The 26,996-nt window shown below is 31.7% G+C and overlaps 2 protein-coding genes across 3 annotated transcripts in view; one reads left to right on the forward strand and one right to left on the reverse strand.

Annotated features, from left to right (window-relative positions):
• The window catches only part of LOC101888019 (neuroguidin), a 224,175-nt gene that overhangs the window by 69,373 nt on the left and 127,806 nt on the right, over nt 1–26,996 (forward strand). The gene's annotated exons all lie outside the window — the stretch shown is intronic.
• Nucleotides 1–26,996, reverse strand: part of LOC101895448 (ABC transporter G family member 20) — a 49,814-nt gene that overhangs the window by 11,280 nt on the left and 11,538 nt on the right. Inside the window, exons 2-5 of one of the 2 annotated variants that reach the window (XM_059126078.1) lie at nt 2,676–2,909; nt 2,304–2,618; nt 1,885–2,044; nt 1,558–1,820 (exon numbers count right to left, since the gene is read on the reverse strand). In XM_059126078.1, coding sequence (XP_058982061.1) covers nt 1,558–1,820; nt 1,885–2,044; nt 2,304–2,410 — 530 coding nt within the window. In that variant the 5' untranslated portion in view covers nt 2,411–2,618; nt 2,676–2,909. Of the gene's footprint in view, nt 1–1,557; nt 1,821–1,884; nt 2,045–2,303; nt 2,622–2,675; nt 2,910–26,996 lie in introns of both variants that reach the window. The other variant, XM_059126077.1, reaches the window with a different exon arrangement.

A 26,996-nucleotide genomic window follows, 5' to 3' on the forward strand; every position in this document is an offset into this window, starting at 1 on the left:
ATTTTTACATGCCTCTGTTAAGTTAACAGAAATATGTTATTAACAGAACTGTCCAATTTTAACAAAATCATTGAAATTTTAATGAAACCATCGATGATTTTTGCAATTTGAAATAAATTCTGACCTCTGTTAACTTTTTTAGCACTGTTAACTTAACAGAGTTCTGTTAAAAAATTTATTTTTGAAAGAACATCAAAATTTATATGTTTTCGACACATTTAAGAGTTCCACCATACTAGATTTGCAATATTTTGCCTATTTCGGGCCTCTGTTAATTTAACAGAGCTCTGTTAATAACATTTTTTCGGGAAAAAATATTTTTTAATTATTTTTTTAACATTTATGTGCCCTGCAATACCAAGAATAATAAAAATGTTGTCCCCACTTGGTCTCTGTTAATTTTACAGGGCTCTGTTAATAACATTTTTTCGGAAAAAATAACAATTTTCCTATTTATCGATGTATTTAAGTCTTTTAAAATGATATGTAGATTTTACTTTTTTTTCTATTCTCTGTTAACTTAACAGAACTCTGTTAATAACATTTGTTCTGAAAAAGTTGTAACTTACACATTTTTCAAAGATAAATGTGTCTAGAAGACCATGAAGGTAAAAAATTTGGCTCCATGTGACCTCTGTTAACTTAACAGAGCTATGTTATTAACATTTGTTTTGCCAAAAAATTGCATTTTAAAAATATTTCATATTTTCATGGGTTCTAGAGTACCAAGAAAATAATATTTTGCCCAAAATTTTCCTCTGTTAACTTAACAGGACTCTGTTAGTAACATTTGATTTACAAACAGTAGCAAATTGCACTATTTTGACATATTTATATTCTGGAATACAAATAAAGTAAAAAAGCTATCTCCGCCTCATTTCTGTTAACTTAACAGAGCTCTGTTATTAACATTTGTTCTGAAAAAAATTGCATTTTAATAATTTTTCATATTTTAATGGGTTATAGAGTACCAAAAAAATAAAAATTTGCCCAAAATTGTCCTCTGTTAACTTAACAGAGCTCTGTTAATAAAAATTACTCTACAAAATGTACTAATTTCCACTATTTTGATATATTTATGTTCTGGAATACAAAGAAAGTTCAAAAAGACCGGCTCCGTTTCATCTCTGTTAACTTAACAGAGCTCTGTTATTAACATTTTTTCTGCAAAAAATTGAATTTTAATAATTTTTCATACTTTCATGGGTTCTAGAGTACCAAGAAAATAATATTTTGCCCAAAATGTTTCTCTGTTAACTTAACAGAGCTCTGTTAATAACATTTAATCTACAATCAGCAGTAATTTGAACTATTTTGATATATTTATGTTCTGGAATACAAAGAAAGTAAGAAAAACTCTCTCTGTCTTATCTCTGTTAACTTAACAGAGCTCTGTTATTAACATTTTTTCTGCAAAAAATTGCATTTTACAATTTTTTCATACCTTCATGTGTTCTAGGATGACAAGAAAATAATATTTTGCCCAAAACCCCCCTCTGTTAATTTAACAGAGCTCTGTTAATAACATTTTCGTAGAAAATCTTAAGAAAAACTCACTTTTCTCTCAACATTGGATCCAAACCCACTGTCGGCTCATCCAGTATCAACAATTCCGGATCATGAATCATGGCACAGGCAAAGGAGACACGTCTCTGTTGGCCGCCACTGCATTTCTTTACCAATTGTGTGGCAGGTGGCAATTGCAGTAAATCACGTAGAATTTTAAATTTCTCCCGAATCTTGTCGTCTTTCATGCCATAGATGCGACCGAAATAATAGACGGTTTCCTTGACCGTCATCTCTTCGACCAAGGCGATTTCCTGGAAAAGGGAAAATGAGGATTGGAAAGGGTTCTTTTTTTTTAGAAAATTTTGAGAATCTCACCTGAGGCATATAACCAATTCTGGAACCGGGTATACCACTGCCTGGTGCCCCAGGCTTGAGACCCAGGACCCGCACATCACCACTGTTAAACTGGCGCTGGCCCACAATGCATGACAGCAAGGTGGTCTTGCCGCAACCTGAGGCACCCAATAGACCATAGCTGAAAATCGAAAGAAAAAACTTGGTGAGCAATGTTAATCATGTTGTGGTTTTTGTCGTGTCCGCAGAACATGGACATAGAAAATGAAACTGATTTCTGGCCAGCGGCGGCGGCGGCTACGGCCTTGTTAAAATTCTTTTGGCGTAGGTTGGGTGTTTTTTGGATTTTAGCCATGTCTCTGCTGGCCGTATGTGGTCTGGTGTTTGTTTTTTTTTTTTTGTTATCTTCGGCTGTTAATTGCTTTATTTATTCTACTCACATGGAACCACGCTGGACATTCATATTCAAATAGTTGAGTATAATTTTGGGTTTTGATTTGCTTCCATAATATTTGTAGCCATTTCGTACTTCTACGGCCGCTGCCATATTGTGTTCGTTGCTTGCGTTATGTCTGGAGCAGGGAGTTAGGGAGGGATTTTGAGGGGGTTTATCGTTGCGATATCGTTCGTAAGATTGCTGCTTAAAATGCCCCGCTTATCTTCTGCAAATGTTAGTTAAAAAAAAATATCTTGAAGACTGGGTCCTAGACTGCTTCTGGGACTCGAGACTTCTTCTTCGTCGTCGGCGGCTGCTGCTGCTGCTTCAAATTTATTTGTTAATAGATTTCATTTAAGTTATATGTTATTCTGACATTGATTGATCCTCATATGTTGTGTTCTGTTGTTGTCTTCCAAATCTGTCGTCTGTCTACCCGTCCGCTGTTCTCTGTTCTCCGCTTAAAAATTCAATCTGGATTCGTGTGGCTGGCTTATACGTTTTGCATTAATTTTGTCTTTTTCTTTGGCTTTCTTGGCGGTATTTTTCCTTAATGTTCTCAGGTTCCTTGGTGTAGTTTTTGTTGCAAAATTGCCATAGAAAAGAGTAGCTATTGAGGGGAAGAAAAAAAAAACAAATTGAATAAAATTAATTTAAAATTCAAGAGCATTATTAGTTTGATCCGGTACTGAATTTTATGGAAAAGAAGCCATGAGGGAGAGAAAAAAATCAAACGTTTAATGACAATTTGTCACCATCATCACCCTCCGGGGGGATTTAATGATGGATGTTTTGTTATTTTTGCATTACACAAATAAGGAATAGATTCCGTCGTACACATACTTTTTATAGTTTATGTTAATATTTCTGTTTATTTGCATTCTCAGTATTCTACAGCTACGAGACAGATTTGTGCAATGCCAACCATAATAATATATCAGCAACTTCGTTTAAGAGACATCTCTTTTAATCTCTTTCTTTTGCTTGGCTTTTTCCACAGATTTTGGGAGATAAATATCTCAACTTTCTCTAGAAAAAATTAGATTAATGTACCCCATGAAATACCGGAGATATTTACCCAGGAACGTGATTACCCGAAATTAAAAAAATCTTGTAATTTTCGGTAATCATTTTCTTCTGGCCATAACTTTGGAAATAAACAAAATATCTTTATCAAATTACTTTGTATTGAAAGAGCAACCGCTGTGTTTTGAAAAAATAAACAAATATGTCAAAATAATAACCAAAATTACCAAGATAGAGCCCAAGGAACTTAGATGCTCACAATTAATCATACTTCAATATTTTTGAGTAACCAACTTCTATCATCTCTAACTTTTTAAGTAACCACGCGATCTTGATGAAGTAACTAGATTCTAAAAGATCAATAACAACACAATAAATCCACAAAATTATTTTATGGAATTCCTAAAATTAACAGAGATATGACTCCTGGAACATGATTACCCAAATTTTGAGATTTGCTGAAATTATTGGGTAATCCTTTTCCAGGAGCCATAACTCTCAAAGTAATCCCAATATTTTGACTAATGTACTTGATTTTGAAGGAACTTTAAAGGTTTTATTAATTTCCAAGAAAATTATTTGACATAACCCAAAAAAAAAATAAGAGAGATATCGCTCAAACACCAGAGTTACCCAAAAGTTGAAATTGTTTGGCTTACTTCATATTTTTGAGTAACCAAATCAATTTTTGAGTAACCAAATCAATCCAAATTCAATTGGATTTTGAAAGTAGAATAACGACACAATACTTCCATAAAATTATTTTATGGAATTCCTGAAAATACCAGAGTTATGACTCCAAGAGCATGATTACTTAAATTTTTAATATTTTTATGTATGCTTGGGTAATTCCCTTCCAGGAGCCACAACTTTAAAGGTAATCATTATATATTGACAATTTAACTGGATTATGAAAGATCAGTAAACGTTATCTCAATTTCTAAGAAAACTTTTAGATATTACTACAATAATAAGAGAGATCTCGCTCAAAGATAGGGCCCATTGAACTTAGATACTTCCAATCAATAGTTCTTTAATATTTTTGAGTAACCGATTTTCTATCATCTCTAACTTTTAAAGTAACCACGCAATATCGATGATGTAACTGGATTCTAAAAGAGGAATAGCAACGCAAAAGCTCCAAAAAATTATTTTATGGTATTCCTAAAAATAACAGAGATATGACTCGAAGAACATGATTACCCAAATTTTGAGATTAGTGGAAATTTTTGGGTAATCATTTTCCAGGAGCCATAACTTTCAAAGTAATCCCAATTTCTTGACAAATTTACTTGATTTGGAAAGAACTTTAAAAGTTTTATTAGTGTCCAAGAAAATTATCCGGGATTACCCAAAAAATAAGAGAGATATCGCTCAAAAATCATGGTTACCCAAACTTTAAAATTTTTTCGCATCTTTAGTATTTTTGAGTAACCAATTGCCATCATCTCTAACTTTTTAAGTAACCACACAATCTTGATGAAGTAACTGGATTTTGAAAGAGGAATAAAAACACAATAACTCCAACAAATTATTTTATGAAATCCCCGAAAATACCAGAGATATGACTCCAGGAAAATGATAACCCAAATTTTAAGATTTGCTAGATAAAACTCAAAGTAATCACAATATCTCGACAAAGTTACTTGATTTGGGAAGATCTATAAAAGTTTTATAATTTTCCAAGAAAATTATTCGACATAACTCGAAAATAAGAGCGATTTCTCTCAAAAACCCAAGTTACCACAATTTGAAATATTTTGGCATACTTCAATATTTTTTAGTAATCACTTTCAATTATCTCTAACTTTTTAAGTAAGCACACAATATGGATGAAGTAACTGGATTTTTAAAGTGGAAGAACAACACAATAACTCCAAAAAATTATTTTATGGAATTCCTGAATATACCAGAGTTATGACTCCAAGAACATGATTGCCCAAATTTTGAGATTTACTGAAATTGTTGGGTAATCCTCATCTAGGAGCCATAACTTTAAAAGTAATTATAATATATTGAGAAAGTTACCTGATTTTGAATAAAAAATAAAGGTTTTATCAATTTCTAAGAAAATTATCCTGCATTTTTCCAATAATAAGGGAGATATCGCTCGAAGATCATAGTTACTCAAACTTTGAAAATTTTTGGTATTTTTGGGTAATCATTTACCAGATTCCACATCTTTGAAAGTAACCGCAATATCTGGATAAAGTGACTTTATTCTAAATCAACAAATGCCACTTAATCTATTTATAAAGAATTAATGCGACATAACTCCCAAAATTACAGAAATATCGCCCAAAAACTAAAGATACCCAAATTTTGAAATTTGTTGGTACTTGCCGGTAACCACTATTTCAACGCCATAAATTTTTAAATATCCACAAAATCTTGAAAATCTATTTTGATATTAAAAGAACGATAACAGATGTATAGATTCCTAAAAGAAATTATGTGACGTATCTCCTAAAAGAAGTGAGATATCGCTTAGAAACCAGAATTACCCAAATTTTGGGATTATTTTGCATTTTTGCGTAATCATTTATCAGGAGCATTAACTTCCGAGGTAACCACACAATCTTGATAAAGCGACTTAATTCTGAGAGAACAAAGACCAATCTATCAAATTGTAAAGAATATATGTAATATAACTCCCAAAATTACCGAGATATCGCTGAAATATTAAAGATACCCACATTTTGTAATTCGTTGGTACTTGTCAGTAATCTTCATCATGACACCGTAACCTTTTCAATATCCGCAAAATCTTGACAATCTATATTGATTTTCAGAAAATAATAACACGTCTTTCAATTCCTAACCAAATTATTTGTCATATCTCCTAAAAGCACTGAGATATCGCTCGAAACCCATAGTTAGCAAAATTTAAGAATTTTTTGATATTTTTTGGTAATCATCTGCCAGTAGATATAACTTGGAATATAATCTCACTATCTTGACAAAGTGACTTAAATCTGAGAGAACAAAGATCAATCTATCAAATTGTACGGAATTTATGTGATATATCTCCCAAAATTACAGAGATATCGCCCAAATACTAACGATACCCACATTTTTAAATTTGTTGGTACTTTTCGGTAATCATTATCTTGACAACTTTTCAATATTCGCAAAATCTCGACAAATTATATATTTTTTGGAGGACAATAATCGATCTTTTGATTCCTAATCAAGTTATTTGACATATCTCCCAAAAAACTGAGATATCGCTTAAAAATGAGAATATCGCAAATTCTCAATTTTTTCGTCATTGATTTCAGAGAGGCATATCTTTTGAAGTGTTTGACATATTTTCATGAAATGATATTATTTGGGAAGAGGAATATCTTGCCTAAAAACAAAAATTGTATCTCGCAAGACACCAAGATATCTTCCGAAAAATAAATTAGTCACATTATAAATATGTGTTGTAAATTTTGGTTAACCGTGTTCTTCTACTCATAACTTTTAAGATACCAGTGGTAACTTCCTTGAATGGCTTTAGTTTTTCAAGCAGAGGTCTAGGACTTTCAATTGGGTTAAATTGTGTTACCATATCTCCCCAAATACCAAAGACAGCGCACATGAAGTATAGATGTCACTTTTTATAACTTTACGACATTTTTTACGTCACGCGTTTCTGAAGGGCATAACTTTTAAAATATTTGACATATCCTCATAAAAAGACTAGGCTCGGAAAGTGGAGTATCTTTTTCAAAAACCAAAATTAGTTCCATGAGGTATCTCACAAAACTTCGGAGACATCTTCCAAAAATAAAGATGCCATTTTTTTTTAATATGTATTGGAAAATTTGGGTAACCATAATCTTATTCTTATAACTTTTAAAATATCAGTGATATCTTCCTTGACTGGTTTATACATTTCAAGTAGAGGCCGTGGACTTTCAGTTGGTGTAAAATGTGTTGCCATATCTACCCAAATTCCGAAGATAGCACACATGAAATATAGATGTCTCTGTTATATGCATTTTCAGAATTTTTCGTTGACGATTTTCAAAACATCATATCTTTGAGAGATTTTGACGTATCTTCCTGAAATGAATTTTGTAATAAGGGGGAATATCTTCGCAAAAAAATCAAAATTATTTCAATGATGCATCTCACAAAACTCCAGAGATATGTTCCAAAAAGTAAAGTTGCCAGATAATTGCCTTTTGTTGGAAACATTACGTAAACGAGTTCCAGAAGTCATAACTTTTAAAATATGGTCAATATCTTCATGGAATGGCTTTGGGGTTTCAAGGGGAGCCCTCGGACTTTCAATTATTGGAAACAGGGTTGCCATATCTTTTCGCATTTCAAAGATGTCGTCCATGACATATAGATGTCTCTGTGAAATACATTTTCAATTTTTTTCGTTGATAATTTTTAAAACATTATATCTTCTATAGTTTTTGACGTATCTTCCCGAAATGACTTTTGTAATAAGGGGGAGTATCTTCCCTAAAAATCAAACTTAATTCAATTATGTATCTCACAAAACTCTAGAGATATCTTCCAAAACATAAACTTCCCAGATAATTGACATTTGTTGGAAATTTTGCGTAAATGTGTTCTAGGAGTCATAACTTTTAAAATATGGACGATATCTTCATGGAATTGCTTTGGGGGTTCAAGGATAGGCCTTGGACTTTCAATTGGTGTAAACAGGGTTGCCATATCTTCCCAAATTAGAGAGATGTCCTCTATGGAATATAGATGTCTCTGTTAAATACATTTTTAAACTTTTTTGTTGATGATTCTTAAAACATCATATCTTCTAGAGATTATGACGTATCTCCTGAAATTAACTTTTTAATACAGGGGAATATCTTCCTTAAAAATCAAAATTATTTCAATGATGTATCCCCCAAAACTCCAGAGATATCTTCCAAAATATAAAGTTCCCACAAAATTGGCATTTGTTGGAAAATTTGCGTAAGTTTCTTAAATTAGTCATAACTTTTAAAATATGGGCGATATCTTCATGGAATAGCTTTGGGGGCTCAAGGGAAGACCTTGGACTTTGTTGGAAACAGAGTTGCCATACTTTCCCAAATTACAGAGATGTCGCCCATAACATATAGATGTCTCTGTGAAATACTATTTTAAATTTTTTCGTTGATTGTTTTCAAAGCGTCATATCTTCTAGAATTTTTGACCTATCTTCCTCGAATGACTTTTTTTATTAAAGGGAAATATCTTCCATAAAAATCAAAATTATTTCAATGATGTGTCTCACAAAACTCCAGAGATATCTTCCAAAAACTAAAGTTGCCAGATTATTGTCATTTGCGGGAAATTTTGCGTAAGTCTATTAAATTAGTCATAACTTTTAAAATATGGGCGATATCTTCATGGAATGGCTTGGGGGGTTCAAGGGGAGACCTTGGACTTTCAATTGTTGGAAACAGGGTTGCCATATCTTCCCACATTTCTGAGATGTCGCCCATGACATATAGATGTCTCTGTGATTGTTTTTTTTTTTTTTTTTGATAATCTTTATCTGGTGCCTTTTAAATCTGGAAGATTATAAATTTTTTCCTTTCAATTGGTAATTTTTAATAGCTGACTAAGTTAATTTATTAACGCATTTTGTAAACGGAAAACCTTCATGCCCTATTTATGAGCCCTCTGGTATTGTGCAGCAGCGTAAAAAAGGGCGGCAGTAAATTAACTGCATCATTCAAAACCTTCAAAATTTCATTGTTTTTTTTTATTATTAGCCTTTACGAAAATTTCAAATAAACACTCAGCGGAAGGACAAACAAAGACCCCCCTTTTTAAAAATAGCTACTAAAATCTCTTAATATTTAACTGCCATCTTAACAATGAACTGCCAATGAAATATGAGCGATGTGTCAACAGAGGTAGAGTGATGGGTTATTATTTCATTCATTCATCAGTGTGACTAAAGATAATCAAAAGCAGAGGCAAGCCGAGCCGAGCCAAGCCAAGTGAATTACAAAAACAATGGCGATGACAAATTACAACAACAATAAACAAAGTCATGAAATGTCAACAGCCTATATTTTGAATCAAAATACGAAAAGCCTCAATCAAATATTAGAAACAAATTTCAATGTTTTGAGGCCAGCCAGGCAGACTAGTTAGGCAGCCAAACCCTCAAAATCATGATTGCCGACAAAACCAACAACACCACCAAAAGTTTAATCACCAACAAATAAAGTTGACTTGAGGCCCAAACACACCGTTGACCTTTCAAGACACATTCAAAACAATTGAAGCAACATGACCGCAACAACAACGACGACAAAATTAAAAACAAAATACAATAACGAAAAAAAAACAACGACAAATGCATAATATAATTAACCTCAATTTAAATTATTTAAACGTATCCATAACTAACATTTTGGCTTAAACACACACTCACACACCTGAAATTGTCTAACATAGAGATATGCGGGGTTTGAACCGAGAGCATTTCGGATGTGAGAGAAGCCGGTAATAAATTTTTATTAACCAATTCCAATTAAAAATAATTGCGTTTATAGCTTTGTTTAAGACCTCGTAAATTTATTCGGATCATTCAGTCATTCAGGTTGGGGAAAATATGTACAGTTAATTTGACCTCTAGAAATCGTGAAAAAAATAGGAAAAAATTAAAAAAAAATCCTCGTTCATTAACAGGCCTTGAAAAATATTTTCGAAAAAAATCCACGTTCATTAACAGGCCTTGAAAAATATTAAAAAAAAATTCACGTTCATTAAAAGGCCTTGAAAAATATTTTCAAAAAAATCCACATTCATTAACAGGCCTTGAAAAATATTTTCCAAAAAATCCACGTTCATTAACAGACCTTGAAAAATATTTTTAAAAAATCCACATTAATTAACAGGCCTTGAAAAATATTTTTAAAAAATCAACGTTCATTACGAGGCCTTGAAAAATATTTTAAAAAATCCACGTTCATTACCGAGCCTTAAAAAAATTTTTTTAAAAATCCAGTTTCATTAATAGGCCCTGAAAAATATTTTTAAAAAATCCAGTTTCATTAATAGGCCTTGAAAAATATTTTTAAAAAATCCACGTTCATTACCGAGCCTTAAAAAAATTTTTTTTAAAAATCCAGTTTCATTAATAGGCCCTTAAAATATTTTTAAAAAATCCAGTTTCATTAATAGGCCTTGAAAAATATTTTTAAAAAATCCACGTTCATTAATAGGCCTTGAAAAAAATATTTTTAAAAAATCCACGTCCATTAACAGGCCTTGGAAATTATTTTAAAAAAATTTACGTTCATTAATCGGCTTTTAAAAAAATATTTTTTTTTTCACTGAACGTTTCATAGATCAAGAGGTCAGGAGCTTTTAATTGAATTTCCCATAATAAGCAAATTAGAAAACGTTTTTCAAAGATCTGCCTTAAATCTGTTAAAGGATCCCTTAAAATCTAGAGAAAATTCATAAACAATTCCATTTAAATCTAACAACAGTTTTCTTAAAAATTCCAATTGTAGTCCCACTCGAATTTAAATTTCACCATTAAAAAAATAGAAAAAAATGCAAAAAAAAAAAAACGAATTTAATGCTAAGAAAGAATTTTTGTTAAATCTAATTCCAAAAGATTCTTGAAGAAAAATTCTTGAATCTTGATTTATATGAAAAAATTTTGATAATTGTTTTCTGGAAGCCATAACTTCTGAACTATTTCATATATCGTGTTTAAATGACTTAATTTAGGAAGAGGAATGTCTTCTCTCAATATCTATGTAATTTTATCCGTGTATCTCACGAAACATCAGAGATATGCTCCAAAAATATATGTTACCAACTTGAAGATATTTATTGGAAATTTTGCGTAAACTCATTCTATGTCTCACAACTTTTGAAATACCCGCGACATCCCTATCGAATGGGTGTGCTCTTAGAGTAGAGGTCTCGCCGATTCACTTAGTGTAAATTGTGTTGCCGTATGTGCCCAAATACCCGAGATAACGCACATGAAATGTAGAGGTCACTGTTTTCAATCTTTTTGAAAAATGTCCGTCATTGTTTTCTAAGGGTCATATCTTTTGAAGGGTTTGATATATCGTCATAATATTACCCAATTTAGAAAGAGTAATAACTTTCCTAAAAATCACAACTGTTTCAATGATACTTCTTGTCAAACATTAGAGATATCTTCACAAAGATAGAGTTACCACATGATTGACATTTCTTGGAAAATGTGCGTAAACATTTTCGAAGAGTCATAATTTTTTATTTATTCGTTGTACCTTCGTAAAATCAATTATTGTTATAAGTAAAGACATCGATCTTAAAATTTGTGATAAACCGTGTTGCCATATCTCCTCAAATACCAGAGATAACGGACATGAAACATAGACGTCGCTGTCTTACGAATTTTAAGAATTTTTCCGTCATTGCTTTTTTTAAGCCATATCTTTGGATGTATTTGACATATCCTTATAAAATGATCCAATTTAGAAAGAGGAATAACTCTCCTAAAAATCAAAATTGTTTCTATGATATATCTTGTCAAACACCAGAGATATCTTCACAAAGATAGAGTTACCACATAATTGATATTTCTTGGAAAATTTTTGTAAACATATTCTAGAGGTCATAACTTCTGAACTGTCGTTGCTATCGGCTTAAAATCAATTTTTATTATAAGTAAAGACATCGATCTTAAAATGTGTGTCAAACCGTGTTGCTATCTCTCCACAAATACCAGAGATAACGGACATGAAACATAGATGTCGCTGGTTCACGACTTTTAAGAATTTTCTGTCATTGCTTTTTTAAGGTCATATCTTTTAAAGTATTTAACATATCTTCATAAATTGACTTGATTTAGAAAGAGGAATATCTTCTTTAAAAATCAAAATATTTTCATTGATATTGCTCGTCAAACACCGGAGATATCTTACAATAGATAAAGTTACCACGTTGTTGGCATTTGTAGTAAAATTTGCGTAGACATATTCTAGAGGTCATAACTTTTGAACTATCGTTGCTATCATCGTAAAATCAATTTTTATCATAAGTAAAGACATCGATCATAAAATGTGTGACAAACCGTGTTGCCATATCTTCTCAAATACCAGAGGTCGCGCACATGAAACATAGATGTCGCTGGTTTACGACTTTTAGAATTTTTCCGTCATTGCTTTTTTAAGGCCATATCTTTTGAAGTATTTGACATATCCTTATAAAATGATTCGATTTAGAAAGTGGAAAAACTTCCCCAAAAACCCACATCGTATCGATTATGTTTCTTGTCAAACACCAGATATATCTTCACAAAGATACAGTTACCATACTTTTGACAGTTCTTGGAAAATATGCGTAAAGGTATTCTAAGGGTCATAACTATTGAATGAAAAGGCATGGTATGTAAAGTAGATACGTCGTTCTTAAAATTCTTATTCACTTATATTGCCATATTTCCCCAAATACCATAGATGTCCCATATGAAATATAGATGTCTCTGTTATAGGCATTTTCGGAAATTTTCCGTCATTGTTTTCTTAAGGCCATATCTCTTAAAGTATTTAACATATCTTCATAAATTGATTTGCTTTAGAAAGAGGAATATCTTCCTTAAAAACCAGAATAGTTTCAATCATATTGCTTGTCAAACATCGGAGATATCTTACAATAGATAAAGTTACCACACTTTTGGCATTTCTTGGGAAATTTGGGTAAACATATTCTAAGGGTCATAACTTGTGACTTATTGATGGTATGATCATGAAATCATTTTGTATTTTAAGATGAGCCATCAATCTTAAAATTGTTACTGAACCATGTTGCCATATCTCCCCAAGTACTAGAGATAACGCACATAAAACATAGATGTCTCTGTTCTAGACTTTTTCGGAATTTTTCCGTCATTGTATTCCTAAGGTCATATCTTTTAAAGTATTTGACATATCTGAACAAAATGACCATATTTAGAAAGAGGATTGTCGACCCTAAAAATAAAAATAATTTTAATGATATTTCTCTTCAAATGCCAGAAATATCTTCCACCTTATACAGTTACCAAATGATTGGCATTTCTTAGAAAATTTGCGTAAAGTTATTCTAAGGGTCATAACTTTTGAGATTTCGATGATAACACCGCGAGATTGATTTTTGTTTAAAGTAGATACGTCAATCTTCAAATAAGTACCTAAACATGTTGCCATATCTGCTCAAATACAAAAGATAACGGACACGAAACAAAGATGTCTCTGTTTTGGCATTTTCGGAATTTTTGCGTCATTGTGTTTTTAAGATCATATCTTCTGAAGTATTTAACATATTTTTATGAAATAACTAAATTTAGAAAGAGGAATGCCTTATCTAAAAACTAAAATTTTTAAATTAATGTTTTTGTGGCAAAATACCAGATATATAGTCTAAAAGACAAAGTTGCCACATTTTGTCATATATTGGCAAAATATACGTAATCGTATTCCTATGCACATAACTTTTCAAATATAGGTTGTATCTTTATTGAGTGGTTTTAGTCTTTGAAGTAGAGGCCCTCAAATTTTATTTGAGATTAACTGTGTTACCATATCATCTCAAATTCCAGAGATGTCGCACATGAAATATATATGTCTCTATTTTAGGCATTTTCGTATTTTTCCGTCGTTATGTTTCTGAGATCATATCTTTTGAAATATTTAACATATCATATAATTACATTTGGAAAGAGGAATACCTTATCCAAAAACCAAAATTGTTAAATTATTTTTTTGTAGCTAAATACCAGATATATAGTGTAAAAGACAAGGTTGCCACATTATCGTCAGTTGTTGGAAAATATATGTAATCGTATTCTTACACTCATAACTTGTAAGATATGGGTGGTATCTCTCTTGAGTGGTCTTACCATTTGAAGTAGAGGCCATGAACTCTTATTTGAGACTAACTGTGTTGCCATATCTTCTCAAATTCCAGAGATGTCGCATATGAAATATAGATGTCTCTACTCTGATTCTTCTGGGAATTGAGCAAATTAAGAGAACTTATTAACGAACCACATAAATCTCAGTAAAATCTAGGAATTAAATTCTCAAAATAAACTCGAGTCTAAAAAAAGTTTATTTTGAAACCTCAATGCTCAAAAAAAAAAAAAAAAAAAATTTCCAACAATCCAAAAATCTCGTTGACCGAATTCGGGTCTCTCCTCCCCATTGTAACAATAATATTTTACTAAGGCCAAAATTATAATAAATGCATTTGCCTCTTGTTACCGCCAAAAAAAAAAAAATACTATTACAACTTTTAAACGTCAAGCAAACGCATTGAACCGGCCCCACGAACGTCGATGAGCCGCTTGACAGGCCAGCCAGCCAGCAATAATAAACCTGTTGCTGTGGCTATTACAACATTTAACGTTATTTTTATGCTTTGTATTGGCAGAGCGCACGCTGTCGCTGCTCAGAGCTTTTCGTTTCGATTTGTACATGGGCAATTTACAGCAATAACAAAAAATTCACTTATTTTGACGCGCTATTAAAACTTCCAAGGTTGCCAACTGGTTTACTATGTTAACTGTTTTGAATTGTACCCAAAAATAAAAAAATTGAAAATATTATGGCTTATGAGAGTCCAATTGCTGTTCTGCTAGTTGGTGGTGTTGAAGAGTGGCTATGATGCCCACTTCGAAGACAATCGGAAACAATGTAAACATTTGGTTTTTGGGGGGATCGACCGTGGGCATGTTTCTTTGGGGGGATTTCCCAGGCCTTCAGCGGGAAACCTGTATTGGCATATTTTTTCGATGGAAAGATAATTAAGAATGTGATCAAAAAGGAAATTCCAATAGAGGATAATTTTCCTGGTTTCAAAAGCATAAGAAACTACTCAGGTTCCTATAGAATCATGGATGGGAATTCTGAATCCTGCAGAAATCTCCTAGTTTTGGAATCTATCTTCCATCAAAGACATTTGCCACATTTTGGAAATTTCTTGGGAAATTTGCGTAAACATATTGTAAGAGTCATAGCTTTTGAGTTATAGGTGGTATCATCGTGAGATCATCTTGTATTTCAAGTAGAGACCTCAATCTTAAAATAAGTGTCAAATCATGTTGCCATATTCGCCAAAATACCAAAGATATCGTATATGAAATATAGATGTCTCTGTGCTAGGACTTTTCGGAGTTTTTCCGTCATTGTTTTTCTAAGGTCATATCTTTTGAAGTACTTGACATATCTACATAAATTGACCCGATTTGGAAAGAGGAATATATTCCCTAAAACCCCTTATAGTTTCAATGATGTTTCTCGGTAAACACCAGAGATATCTTCCAAGAGATACTGTTACCACAATATTGACATTTCTTGGAAAATTTGGGTAAACATAATCTTAAAGTCATAACTTTTTAGTTATCTATGGTATCGTAGTTAAATCGATTTGTGTTTTAAGAGGAGACCTCAGTCTTGAAATAAGTGCCCAACCATGTTGCCATATCTGTCCAAATACCGGAGATAATGCACATGAAATATAGATGTCTCTGTTTTATACTATTTCGGATTTTTCCGTCATTGTATTCATAAGTTCATATCTTTTGAACTATTAAACATAACTTTATAAAATAACCCGATTCCGAAAAAGGAATATCTTCTTTAAAAATAAAAATAATTTCAATGCTATTTCTCGCCAAACACCAGAGATATCTTCCAAGAGATACAGTTACCACATTTTTGACATTTCTTGGGAAATTTGGGTAAACATATTCTTAGGGTCAAAACTTCTAATTCTTTGGTGGTAAATTCGTGAAATCAATTTGTATTTTAAGGTGAGACTTCAGTCTTAAAATAAGTGCCAAACAATGTTGCCATATCTGCCCAAATACTGGAGATAACGCACTTGAAACATAGATGTCTCTGTTCTGGGCTTTTTCGGAATTGTTCCGTCATTGTTTCCTTAGGGTCATATCTTTTGAAATATTTGGCATATCTACATAAAATGACCCGATATAGAAAGAGGAATATCGTCTTCAAAATTAAGGACAGTTTCAATGATTTCTTTCACCAAAAACCAAAGATATCTTCCGACAAATTAAGTTGCCTCATTTTGGGTATTTCTTGGAAAATTTGCGTAAGCATATTCTATGGGTTATAACTTTTGAGTTATCGATGGTATCATCGTGAAATCGATTTGTTTTTTAAGAGGAGACCTCAGTCCTGAAATAAATGCCAATTCATGTTGCCATATCTGCCCAAATACCAAAGATAACGCAAATGAAACATAGATGTCTCTGTTTTATACTTTTTCGGAATTTTTCGTCATTGCTTTCTTATGGTCATATCTTTTGAAGTATTTGACATATATTCAAAAAATGACCTGATTCAGATAGAGGAACATCGCCTTTAAGATTAAGGACAGTTTCATTAATCTTTCTAACCGTAAAGCAAAGATATCTTCCGACAAATATAGTTGCCACATTTTGGGTATTTCTTGGAAAATTTCCCTGAACATATTTTATGGGCCATAAGTTTTGAGTTTTCGATGGTATCATCATGAGATCTGTTTTCATTTGAAGTAGAGACGTCATACTTAAAATTGTGGCCAAACCATGTTGCCATATCTGAAATAGCGCACATGAAACATAGATGTCTCTGATATGCACCTATTGAGTTTTTCGCGTCAACATTTGGAATATCCCAGAAGTTTTACCAAAAAACTAAGTTCAACCACTGAGTCCCATATCTAAAATTGAGTTTTATTTCAATTCCCACCATTTTGGAAATCTGTAACCCCTTGTCAAGCCAAAAAAATACATTTTCAAATAATTTTGAAACAAAAAGCCCCAGAAAAAGTGCACTGCAATGCCTCGTCGCTTCCTGTCTGCCGCTGTCATTAATCATCCGGCGCAAAAGTGACATCACATCACACTCATTGACAATTTTAAGTATTTTATTTGCCTGTTATTTATATTTTTATTTTCTCAACACATAATAGAATCCTAAAATTTAAATTCCGATCTTTGCTGATTATGCGATTCAATTGAATCGGCAACATTTTTTTTCGCTTTTCTGATGACATCAGAAACGACAAATATGTCGTCAAACTTAATTTGGAGCGGCAAATTATTTGTGGTGAATTTTCTAGAATCTTGTGGCTCAACAAAAAATGTATTTAGCCGTAATGAAGTGGAGAATCTTAAGAAGGCTTTTTTTGTAAAAATTAAAACAACAAAATGTAATTGTTATTCTTAACCGCAATGACGTGCATGCCACTTTAGGGAGGTTCTCATTGTTTGACGCCTCGCTCGCAAACATGCAATTAATTTTTATTATTTTTACATTTTATACGTAATTGATTTTGATTCGAATCTTTTTATCTTTTAAAGAAAATCTTAAATATAAATCGTGGGTAAAATTTGGAATTTTTTAAATCCAGGTAGAAATTATTCTCAACGTCTTTCAGCTAGGGGTTCTAAGAGTCATAACATTTGAGTTATCGGTGGTATCATCGTAAAATCGTATTTTATTTTAAGTAGAGATATCAATCTTCAAAGAAGTGTCGAACCATGTTGCCATATCTGCACAAATATCGGAGATAACGCACATGACTCATAGATGTCTCTATTCTGGGCTTTTTCGGAATTTTTTCATCATCGTTTTTTTAAAGACATATCTTTTGAAATATTTGTCATATCTGCATAAAATAACCTGATATAGGAAGAGGAACATCTTCCTTTAAAATCAAAATAGTTTGAATGATGTTTCTCGCCAAATGCCAGAGATATCTTCCAAAAGATACAGTTACCACATTATTGGCATTTGGTAAAAATTTCGGTAAACCTATTCTAACGGCCATAACTTTTGATTTATTCGTTGTATCTGCGTAAAATCGCTTTGATTTTAAAGATGTGACATCAATCCTAAAATTTGTGCCAAACGATGTTGCCATATCTGCCCAAATATCGGAGATAACACACATGACACATAGATGTCTCTGTTCTGGACTTTTTCGGAATTTTTCCGTCATCGTTTTCTTAAGGCCATATCTTTTGAAATATGTGACATATATTCATAAAATAACCCAATTCAGAAAGAGGAATATCTTCCTTTAATATCAAAATAGTTCCATTGATGTTTATCCCCAAATACCAGAGATATCTTCCAAAAGATACTGTTACCACATTATTGGCATATCCTGGAAAATTTGCGTAAACCTATTCTAAGATTCATAACTTTTTTGTTGTCGGCAGTATCATCGCAAAATCGTCGTTTATTTTAAGTAGAGACATCAATCTTAAAATAAGTCTCGAATCATGTTGCCATATCTGCACAAATATCGGAGATAACGGACATGAAACATAGATGTCTCTGTTCTGGGTCTTTTCGGAATTTTTCCATCATTGTTTTCTTAAGGCCATATCTTTTGAAATATTTGACATATCTACATAAAATGACCCGATACAGAAAGAGGAACATCTTCCTTTAAAATGAAAATAGTTTGAATGATTTTTCTCGCCACACACCTAAGATATCTTCCAAAAATGCACTTGCCTCATTATTGGCATTTCTTAAAAAAAATCGGTGAACCTACTCTAAGGGTCATAACTTTTGATATATTCGTTGTATCTGCGTAAAATCGCTTTGATTTTAAAGATGAGACATCAATCCTAAAATTTGTGCCAAACGATGTTGCCATATCTGCCCAAATACCGGAGATAACGCACATGACACATAGATGTCTCTGTTCTGGGCTTTTTCGGAATTTATGTGCCATCGTTTTCCTAAGGCCATATCTTTTGAAGTGTTTGACATATATTTATAAAGTTTCCCGATATAGAAGAAGGAATAAGTTCCCTAAAATTCAAAATTGTTGCAATGATGTTTCTCGTAAAATGCCAGAGATATCCTCCAAAAGATTCTGTTACCACATAATTAGCATTTCTTGGAAAATTTGCGTAAACATATTCTAAGATTCATAACTTTTTTGTTATCGGTGGTATCATCGTGAAATCGAATTTTATTTTAAGTAAAGACTTCAATCTTCAAATAAGTGTCGAACCATGTTGCCATATTTGCCCAAATTCCGGAGATAACGCACATGACACATAGATGTCTCTGTTTTATACTATTTCGGAATTTTTCCGTCATCGTTTTCTTACGGTCATATCTTTGGAAGTATTTGACATATATTCATAAAACGACCTGATGCAGAAAGAGGAACATCGTCTTTAATATTAAGGACAATTTCAATGATTTGTCTCACCAAAAAATCAAAGATATCTTCCGACAAATATAGTTGCCACATTTTGGGTATTTCTTGGAAAATTTGCGTGAACATATTCTTTGCAGTTTTCGATGGTATCATCATGATATCTGTTTTTATATGAAGTATAGACTTTAATCTTAAATTGTTGCCAAACCAGTTTGCCATATCTGCCCAAATATCAGAGATAACGCACATGAAACATGGATGTCTCTGATATGCACCTATTAGAATTTTCGTGTCAACAATTGGAACATCGCAGAAGTTCTACCAAAAAAAAAAAAAAAAATAATTTCACCCGTGAGTCCCTTTTCTAAAATTGAGTTTTATTTCAAATCCCGCCATTTTGGGAATCAATAGCCCCTTGTCATGCCAAAAAATTATATTTTCAAATAAATTAGAATCAAAAAATCCCAGAAAAATGCACTGGCTTTCTTGGCTCTTCGCTTGTCAATTCAATTCTCTATCCGGCTCAAAGGACCCAATGAACAAAAGAGAAAACGGTATGCAACCTTCTGCTTCGGCTGTCAATTCAATTCTCTATCCGGCCCGACGAACCAAATATAAAATTGAAAAAAGAATCCAATCTTGCTCTTCCTTTGTCAATTCAGTTCTCTATCAGGCTCGAAGGACCAATTGTCCAAAGCGAAAAAGGTTCACAACGGAGTCTTCTGTTGTCAATTACATTCTCGGTCGGGTTCGAAGGACCAAATGTCAGGATGAGAAGAGGATCCAACCTCGATCTTCGTTTGTCAATTAAATTCTCGATCCGGCTCGAAGGACCAAATGTTCCAGAGAATCCAACCTTATTCATCATTTATTTCTCGCCATTTCTTTTGATTTCATTTTGAAACCAGGTAATTTTTTCTTCCCAATGGAGCTATAGAGTCTTTATGAAGTTGATTTTTTTTCTCAGATTGATATTCTGAATGACCTTCAGAGCTCACGTGGCAATTCATGGTTGTTCAAACGTGCCAATTTATTTTTACAATTATTCATAGCGATTATCACAGCTGAGATATATTTCATTTTTGAAATCACTTTCAATTACTTGCTCAATCCTTGTAATTGGCTCTGTAATTATTTGCCATTAAATCCGATTAAAGCTAGTTATGAAAATGGGGCAATGATAGCAATTAAGTCAGTCATTCGAGTTGTGTATTCAACAAAATTAAATATTTTAATATAAAAGTATTGCCGAGAGATTCAAATCCACATTGACTCGTGAAAATATTATCGTAACGATTCGAAAGATAAATTATTGAAACGTGCGATAGTTAACTATTTGAGATTGCTTTATGATTCGAAAACTTTACACATTGGTGTTAATTTCGAGCTCGCAACTAGAACCCATTTGAGGTGGGGCAAAAAAAATCGACAACAACACATAAAACGAAATTTTTAACAAATCCACCACCAGTTTCATGTGGATGTAGAACATGTTCCACAGCTAGCAAAAGATCAATGCACTCCAGTGGATCTTTTTTTATTGAATTTATATTCCGCCAAAAAATAATCTACCAGTGTTGGTTTTAAGAAAACCGAAACCGGTTCTAAAGACAAAAACTTCTCAGAATTAAAACCAGCCACTGGCCATTTTGACCAACCAATGGTTTGCTGGCCATATGCATGCAGACCAAATGCATTCATTAGCTTCTAAAGAATGCTTTTTTGTTTTGGTAACAAAAAATGTATTAACCCCATAACTCAAAGACAGAACCAAAAAAAAAAAAAAAAATATTTAAACAAAGACTTTTTATGGTAAATAATTGTTTTGAAAAATAACAAAGAGTACAAAGTGCCATGTCATTTTCAAACAATTACATTCAGCATTTTGTCCTCTCCATATTTCAAAATCATTATTTATGACAACATATTTCTGAATATGTCTTTGTCTTTCCGAGAAGACTTCAAGTAATTTGCCATTACAAAAAAACATTTAATTGCAATTATCATAAAGACTTACAAAATGATTTCTGTGTCAATTAGTTATCAAGTCATTAGGGGTTCCACCTGTGAAGGTCTCAAGTTTGTAGATCTTAAAATTCAAGTTTAGGGTTTTTGAAAATTGTTATTCTCAAAATTACAACACAACCATCTTTTTTCAGGCTCTAGTTCTCCTAGAACTTTTAGCAAAAAATTGGTTTTAATTGAAATTAATTTGTTGGGTATATTTGAAGAAATCAACCATTTTCATGGATTCGTAAAGTTTCAACGAGAACACCGTGGGATCCTGACCAAAACATTGGGTTTGAGAACAATATTCATTTTTATAGGAATCTTGGGACTCCCTTGGATACAGAAAACAATAACTGGGATCGAAAAAATTAAAAAAATAGTAGAAAATTGATAGAAGAAACCCAAACGAGTTCATTTCGAGTATTCGTAAAGTTTCAACGAGGACACCGATGGATCCTGTCCAAAACTTTGTGTTTTACATCAAAATTAATTTTTATAGGAATCTTAAGATTCCATTGGATACAGGAAACCATTACTGGAATCGAAAAAAAATAAAAAAAAAATAGGGGATTTTTGAGCAATTTAACCATTTTTAGGCATTAGTAAAGCTCCAATGAGGACACCGTTAGATCCAGGCCAAAACATTGAGTTTGGCATCAACAATATTTTTTATAGGAATCATGGGATTCCATTGGATACAGGAAACCATAACTGGTTTCGAAGCAATATACAAAAAGAATTAAAAATTTGAGAAAAGGAGTCTCATAGAGTTCATTGCGATTATTCGTAAAGTTCCAACGAGGACACCGTTGGATCCAGCCCAATATTTTGTGTTTCACATCAAAATTCATTTTTATGGGAATCTTAAGATTCCATTGGATATAGGAAACAATAAATGGAATCGAAAAAAAAAAAAATAATTAAAATTAAATAATTGAAAGAACATACCACAACGAGTCCTTTGGAGTGCTCGTAAAGTTCCAACGAGGACACCGTTGGATCCAGCCCAAAACTTTGATTTTCAAATCAAAATTATTTTTTATAGGAATCTTGGGATTCCATTGGATACAGGAAACCATAATTGGAATCGAAAAAAAAATTAAAAAAAAATTGGGGATATTTGAGGAAATTAACCATCTTCAGGTATTGGTAAAGTTCTAATGAGGACACCGTTGGATCCAGACAAAAACTTTGTTTTCTACATCAAAATTATTTTTTATAGGAATCTTTGGATTCCGTAGGATGCAGGAAACCATAACTGGGTTTGAAGAAATGCATAAAAAAATTAAAAAATTGAGAAAAGGAGTCTCATAGAGTTCATTGCGATTATTCTTAAAGTTACAACGAGGACACCGTTGCATCCAGACCAAAACTTTGTGTTTTACATCAAAATTCATTTTTATAGGAACCTAGGGATTCCATTGGATACAGAAAAAATAACTGGGTTCGAAAAAAATTATAAAAGATTGAGGAAAAATTGAGAGAAGAATCTTGAAGAGTTCATTGCGATTATTCATAAATTTCATAACGAGGACCCCGTTAGATCCAGACCAAAATATTGAGTTTGACATCAAAATTATTTTTATAGGAACCTAGAGATTCCATTCTATACGGAAAACAATAACTGGGTTCGAAAAAAATTATAAAAGATTGAAGAAAAATTGAGATAAGGAATCTCGAAGAGTTCATTGCGTTGAGTCATTGAATAATTTTGCAGCACTCAAGATATTTTGTGAATCAAGGTTGAACTAATATTGAAGCCCGTAGAAATCCTCAGAATTATATCACTGCATGCCCTAATTCTCCTCGAAATTTAAATGGGTATTCAAATTAGATGTTGGGGAAATTAACCATTTTCAGGCATTCGTAAAGCTCCAACAAGGACGCCTTGGGATCCTGGTTAAAACATTGTTTTTTACATCAAAATTATTTTTTATAGGAACTTTGGGACTCCATTCTATACAGAAAACAATAACTAAGTTCGAAAATTATTATAAAAGATGGAAAAATTGAGAGAAGGAATCTCAAAAAGATCATTGCGAGCTTTCTTAGTGTTCCAACGAAGACAGCGTGAGATCCTGGCAAAAACTTTGAGTTTCATATCAAAATTTATATTTATTGGAACCTTGGGATTCCACCGAGTATAAAAAACAATAATTGGAGTCGAAAAAATTAAAAAAAGGACGAAAATTGAGAGAAGGAATCTCACAGAGTTCATGGCGAGCTTTCTTAATGTTCTTGCGGGGATGCAGGCAAAAACCTTGAGTTTTATATCAAAATTAATTTTTATAGGAATCTATTGGTAAAAAAAAATGAAAAAATTTAAAGAAGGAATCTTAAAGCGTTCATTGAGATGAGTCCAGTTTGAACCAACATTGAAACCTCCTAGTAGTCCTCAGAATTATATCACTACAGGCCCTTATTCTCTTCGAGATTAAAATATGTTTTGTTAAATGAAATTGTTGGGATATTTGGAGAAATTAACCATTTTTAGTCATTCGTAAATCACCGACGAGGACGCCGTGGGATCCTGTCCAAAACTTTGGGTTTTACATCGAAACTAATTTCTATAGGAACCTAAATATTCCGCTGAATATAGAAAACAATAAAAGGTCTAGAAAAGTTTAAAAAATATATAAGTTATAATTTGTTGGAAAATAAATTTCAAAACATTGAAAATAAGAGACACTTTGGAATTTTGTGATGGCATTAATGTCCAATTTTGAGGGTTCAATTTTGAATCCTCTAGAATTTTTTTAGTTTTAAATTAACCTCGTCATTTTCCGGATCTCATGACACATTTAGAGTTCATAAAAAATTGGGATTTAGATAAATTAAGGATTTTGATGCGTCCATGAAGTTTGAACCAAAATGTCAAGTTCTACCGTTGGATCCTATACAAAACTTAATGTTTTAAAGCAAATATGAACATCACAGGAACTTTGAACCCCCACTGATAGTAAATCGCAATAATTTAGATTAAGGAAGTATAAAACTTTTAAAAAATTTGAAGTAAATAGAATTCTTTATGTGTCCATGGAGTTCGAACGAAAATATCAAGTTCTACCATGGAATCCTATAGAAAATTTTGTGTTTTAAATAAAATAATAACTTCACAGGGACTTTTGTTTAAAATAAGTTTTAAATTACCCTCGTAATTTGCCGGAACTCATGACCCATTTAGAGTTCATAAAAAATTGGGATTTAGATAAATTAAGGATTCGGATGCGTCCATGAAGTTTGAACGGTAATATCAAGTTCTACCGTTGGATCCTATAGAAAACTTTATTTTTTAATTTAAATTCAGCCTTCATAGGAACTTATGGTCCACATTTATGATAAATAATACCGATTTCGATTCAAGAATATTAAACGTTTGTCAAATTGACAGATATTAATAATCAAGTTCCACCATGGAATCCTTACTTCCAAGTAAAATATTTTGTAGTGTTTTTTTTTATCAATTTGTGTTTCAATACAAATTGTATTGAATGGCATAGAACGGCTTTAAAAATGATCTCAAAGAACAAATTGCCAATCATATAATTTTTATTCTCACACCTAATGACATGAGTGTTGTCATTTGTTCAAATAATTTTCATAGGTTCATTGTTTGACGCCTTACAGACATGCAATTAATTATAAATTTTTAATGAGCGGGTGGGTGATTAATTTCATATTAAAGCTGATATCAAATATGGACAAAGTAAAATAATTATATATCTGATGCATTTTTGCTGAGGCCGACAGAATTTAGAACATATTTAAAAAAAAAAAACAAAAAAAAAAAAATTAAAATGAATAACATCATTTACAAATTCTGGATGTCACGTTTCGTTCTCGCAAATGAAATTTTAAATATTATTAATAATAATTATTAATAATTCTCTGGTACAAAACAGTTGGCTTTTTCAATTTATCAGGTTTGAGAAATAAAAAAACTGAATTTATTTTGTTTAAAGCTTAACTAAAGTGGTGTGGTAGTTCTAAAACTGGACAAGAATTTATGAAAGGCCAGCCACGTGACAGGTACGACCGGCTTTAATCTAATGATGGTTTCAACAATTTTTTAATAGTACCATAAAAATCGATTAATATTCATTTATTCTGTAACCATTGGAAAAATGTGCATTCATAGAAAATTATTCGGAATGTTAGGGCAAGTAATAATTAAAGAAAATTATAGGTTTTTGGCTCAATTACGTAGAAATTCTATAAACCAAGAATATTCACTTGGAAGCAGCAATTTGTAGAATTAAATTAAGGTGGTCTTTATATAAATATTTTTTTTTATGTTGGAAGAACCAACGCGGAATTTTTAACAATATTTTTTCAAGAACTATTCATAAACGTGTTTTTTTAAAAAAAATTTCAAAGGCTATTAATAATCTTGGATTTTTAGAAAAATATTTTTTCAAGGGCTACCAATAAATGTGAATTTTTTAAAAATATTTTTCCAAGGACTATTGATAAACGTGGATTTTTTAAAAATATTTTTTCAAGGCGTACCAATAAACGTGGATATTTTAAAAAATATTTTTTCAAGGCGTACCAATAAACATGGATATTTTAAAAAAATTTTTTTTTAAAGACCAACTATATATGGGGATTTTTTAAAAATATTTTTTCAGGGGTCAACTATAAACGTGGATTTTTTAAAAAAATATTTTTTCAAAAGCTACTGGTTAAAAATAGATTTTTTAAAAAATATTTTTTCAAGGCCCAGCCATAAACGTAAATTTTTTGAAAAAAAATATTTTTTCAAGGGCTACTGGTTAAAAAAAGATTTTTTAAAAATATTTTTTCAAGATCTAGCCATAAACGTGGATTTTTTAAAAATATTTTTTCAAGGGCTAAAAATAAACGTGGATTTTTTAAAAATATTTTTTCAGGGGCTACTAATAAACGTGGATTTTTTAAAAATATTTTTTCAAGAGCTACTAATAAAAGTGTTTTTTTTAATATTTTTTCAAGGGCTACTAATAAACGTGGATTTTTTAAAAATATTTTTTCAAGGGCTACTAATAAACGTGGATTTTTTAAAAATATTTTTTCAAGGGCTACTAATAAACGTGGATTTTTTAAAAACATTTTACCAGGGCTATTGACGAATTAAAATTTTTTAAAAATATTTTTTCAAGGCAAACGTGGGTTTTTTAAAAATATTTTTTTAAAGGCCAACTATAAACGTGAATTTTTTTAAAAATATTTTTTAAGGGCTTCTAATAAACGTGGTCCTTGAAAAAATATTTTTTAAAAGTCCACGTTTGTAGCTGGTCCTTGAAAAATATTTTTTAAAAGTCCACGTTTGTAGCTGGTCCTTGAAAAATATTTTTTAAAAGTCCACGTTTGTAGCTGGTCCTTGAAAAAATATTTTTAAAATCCACGTTTATCAATAGCCTTTGAACAATTATTTTTTAAAATCCACGTTTATCAATAGCCTTTGAACAATTATTTTTTAAAATCCACGTTTGTAGCTGGTCCTTGAAAATTATCAGTATCCCTTGAA

This window comes from Musca domestica, unplaced genomic scaffold, assembly GCF_030504385.1.
Source record: "Musca domestica strain aabys unplaced genomic scaffold, Musca_domestica.polishedcontigs.V.1.1 363, whole genome shotgun sequence".
Taxonomy (NCBI): domain Eukaryota; kingdom Metazoa; phylum Arthropoda; class Insecta; order Diptera; family Muscidae; genus Musca; species Musca domestica.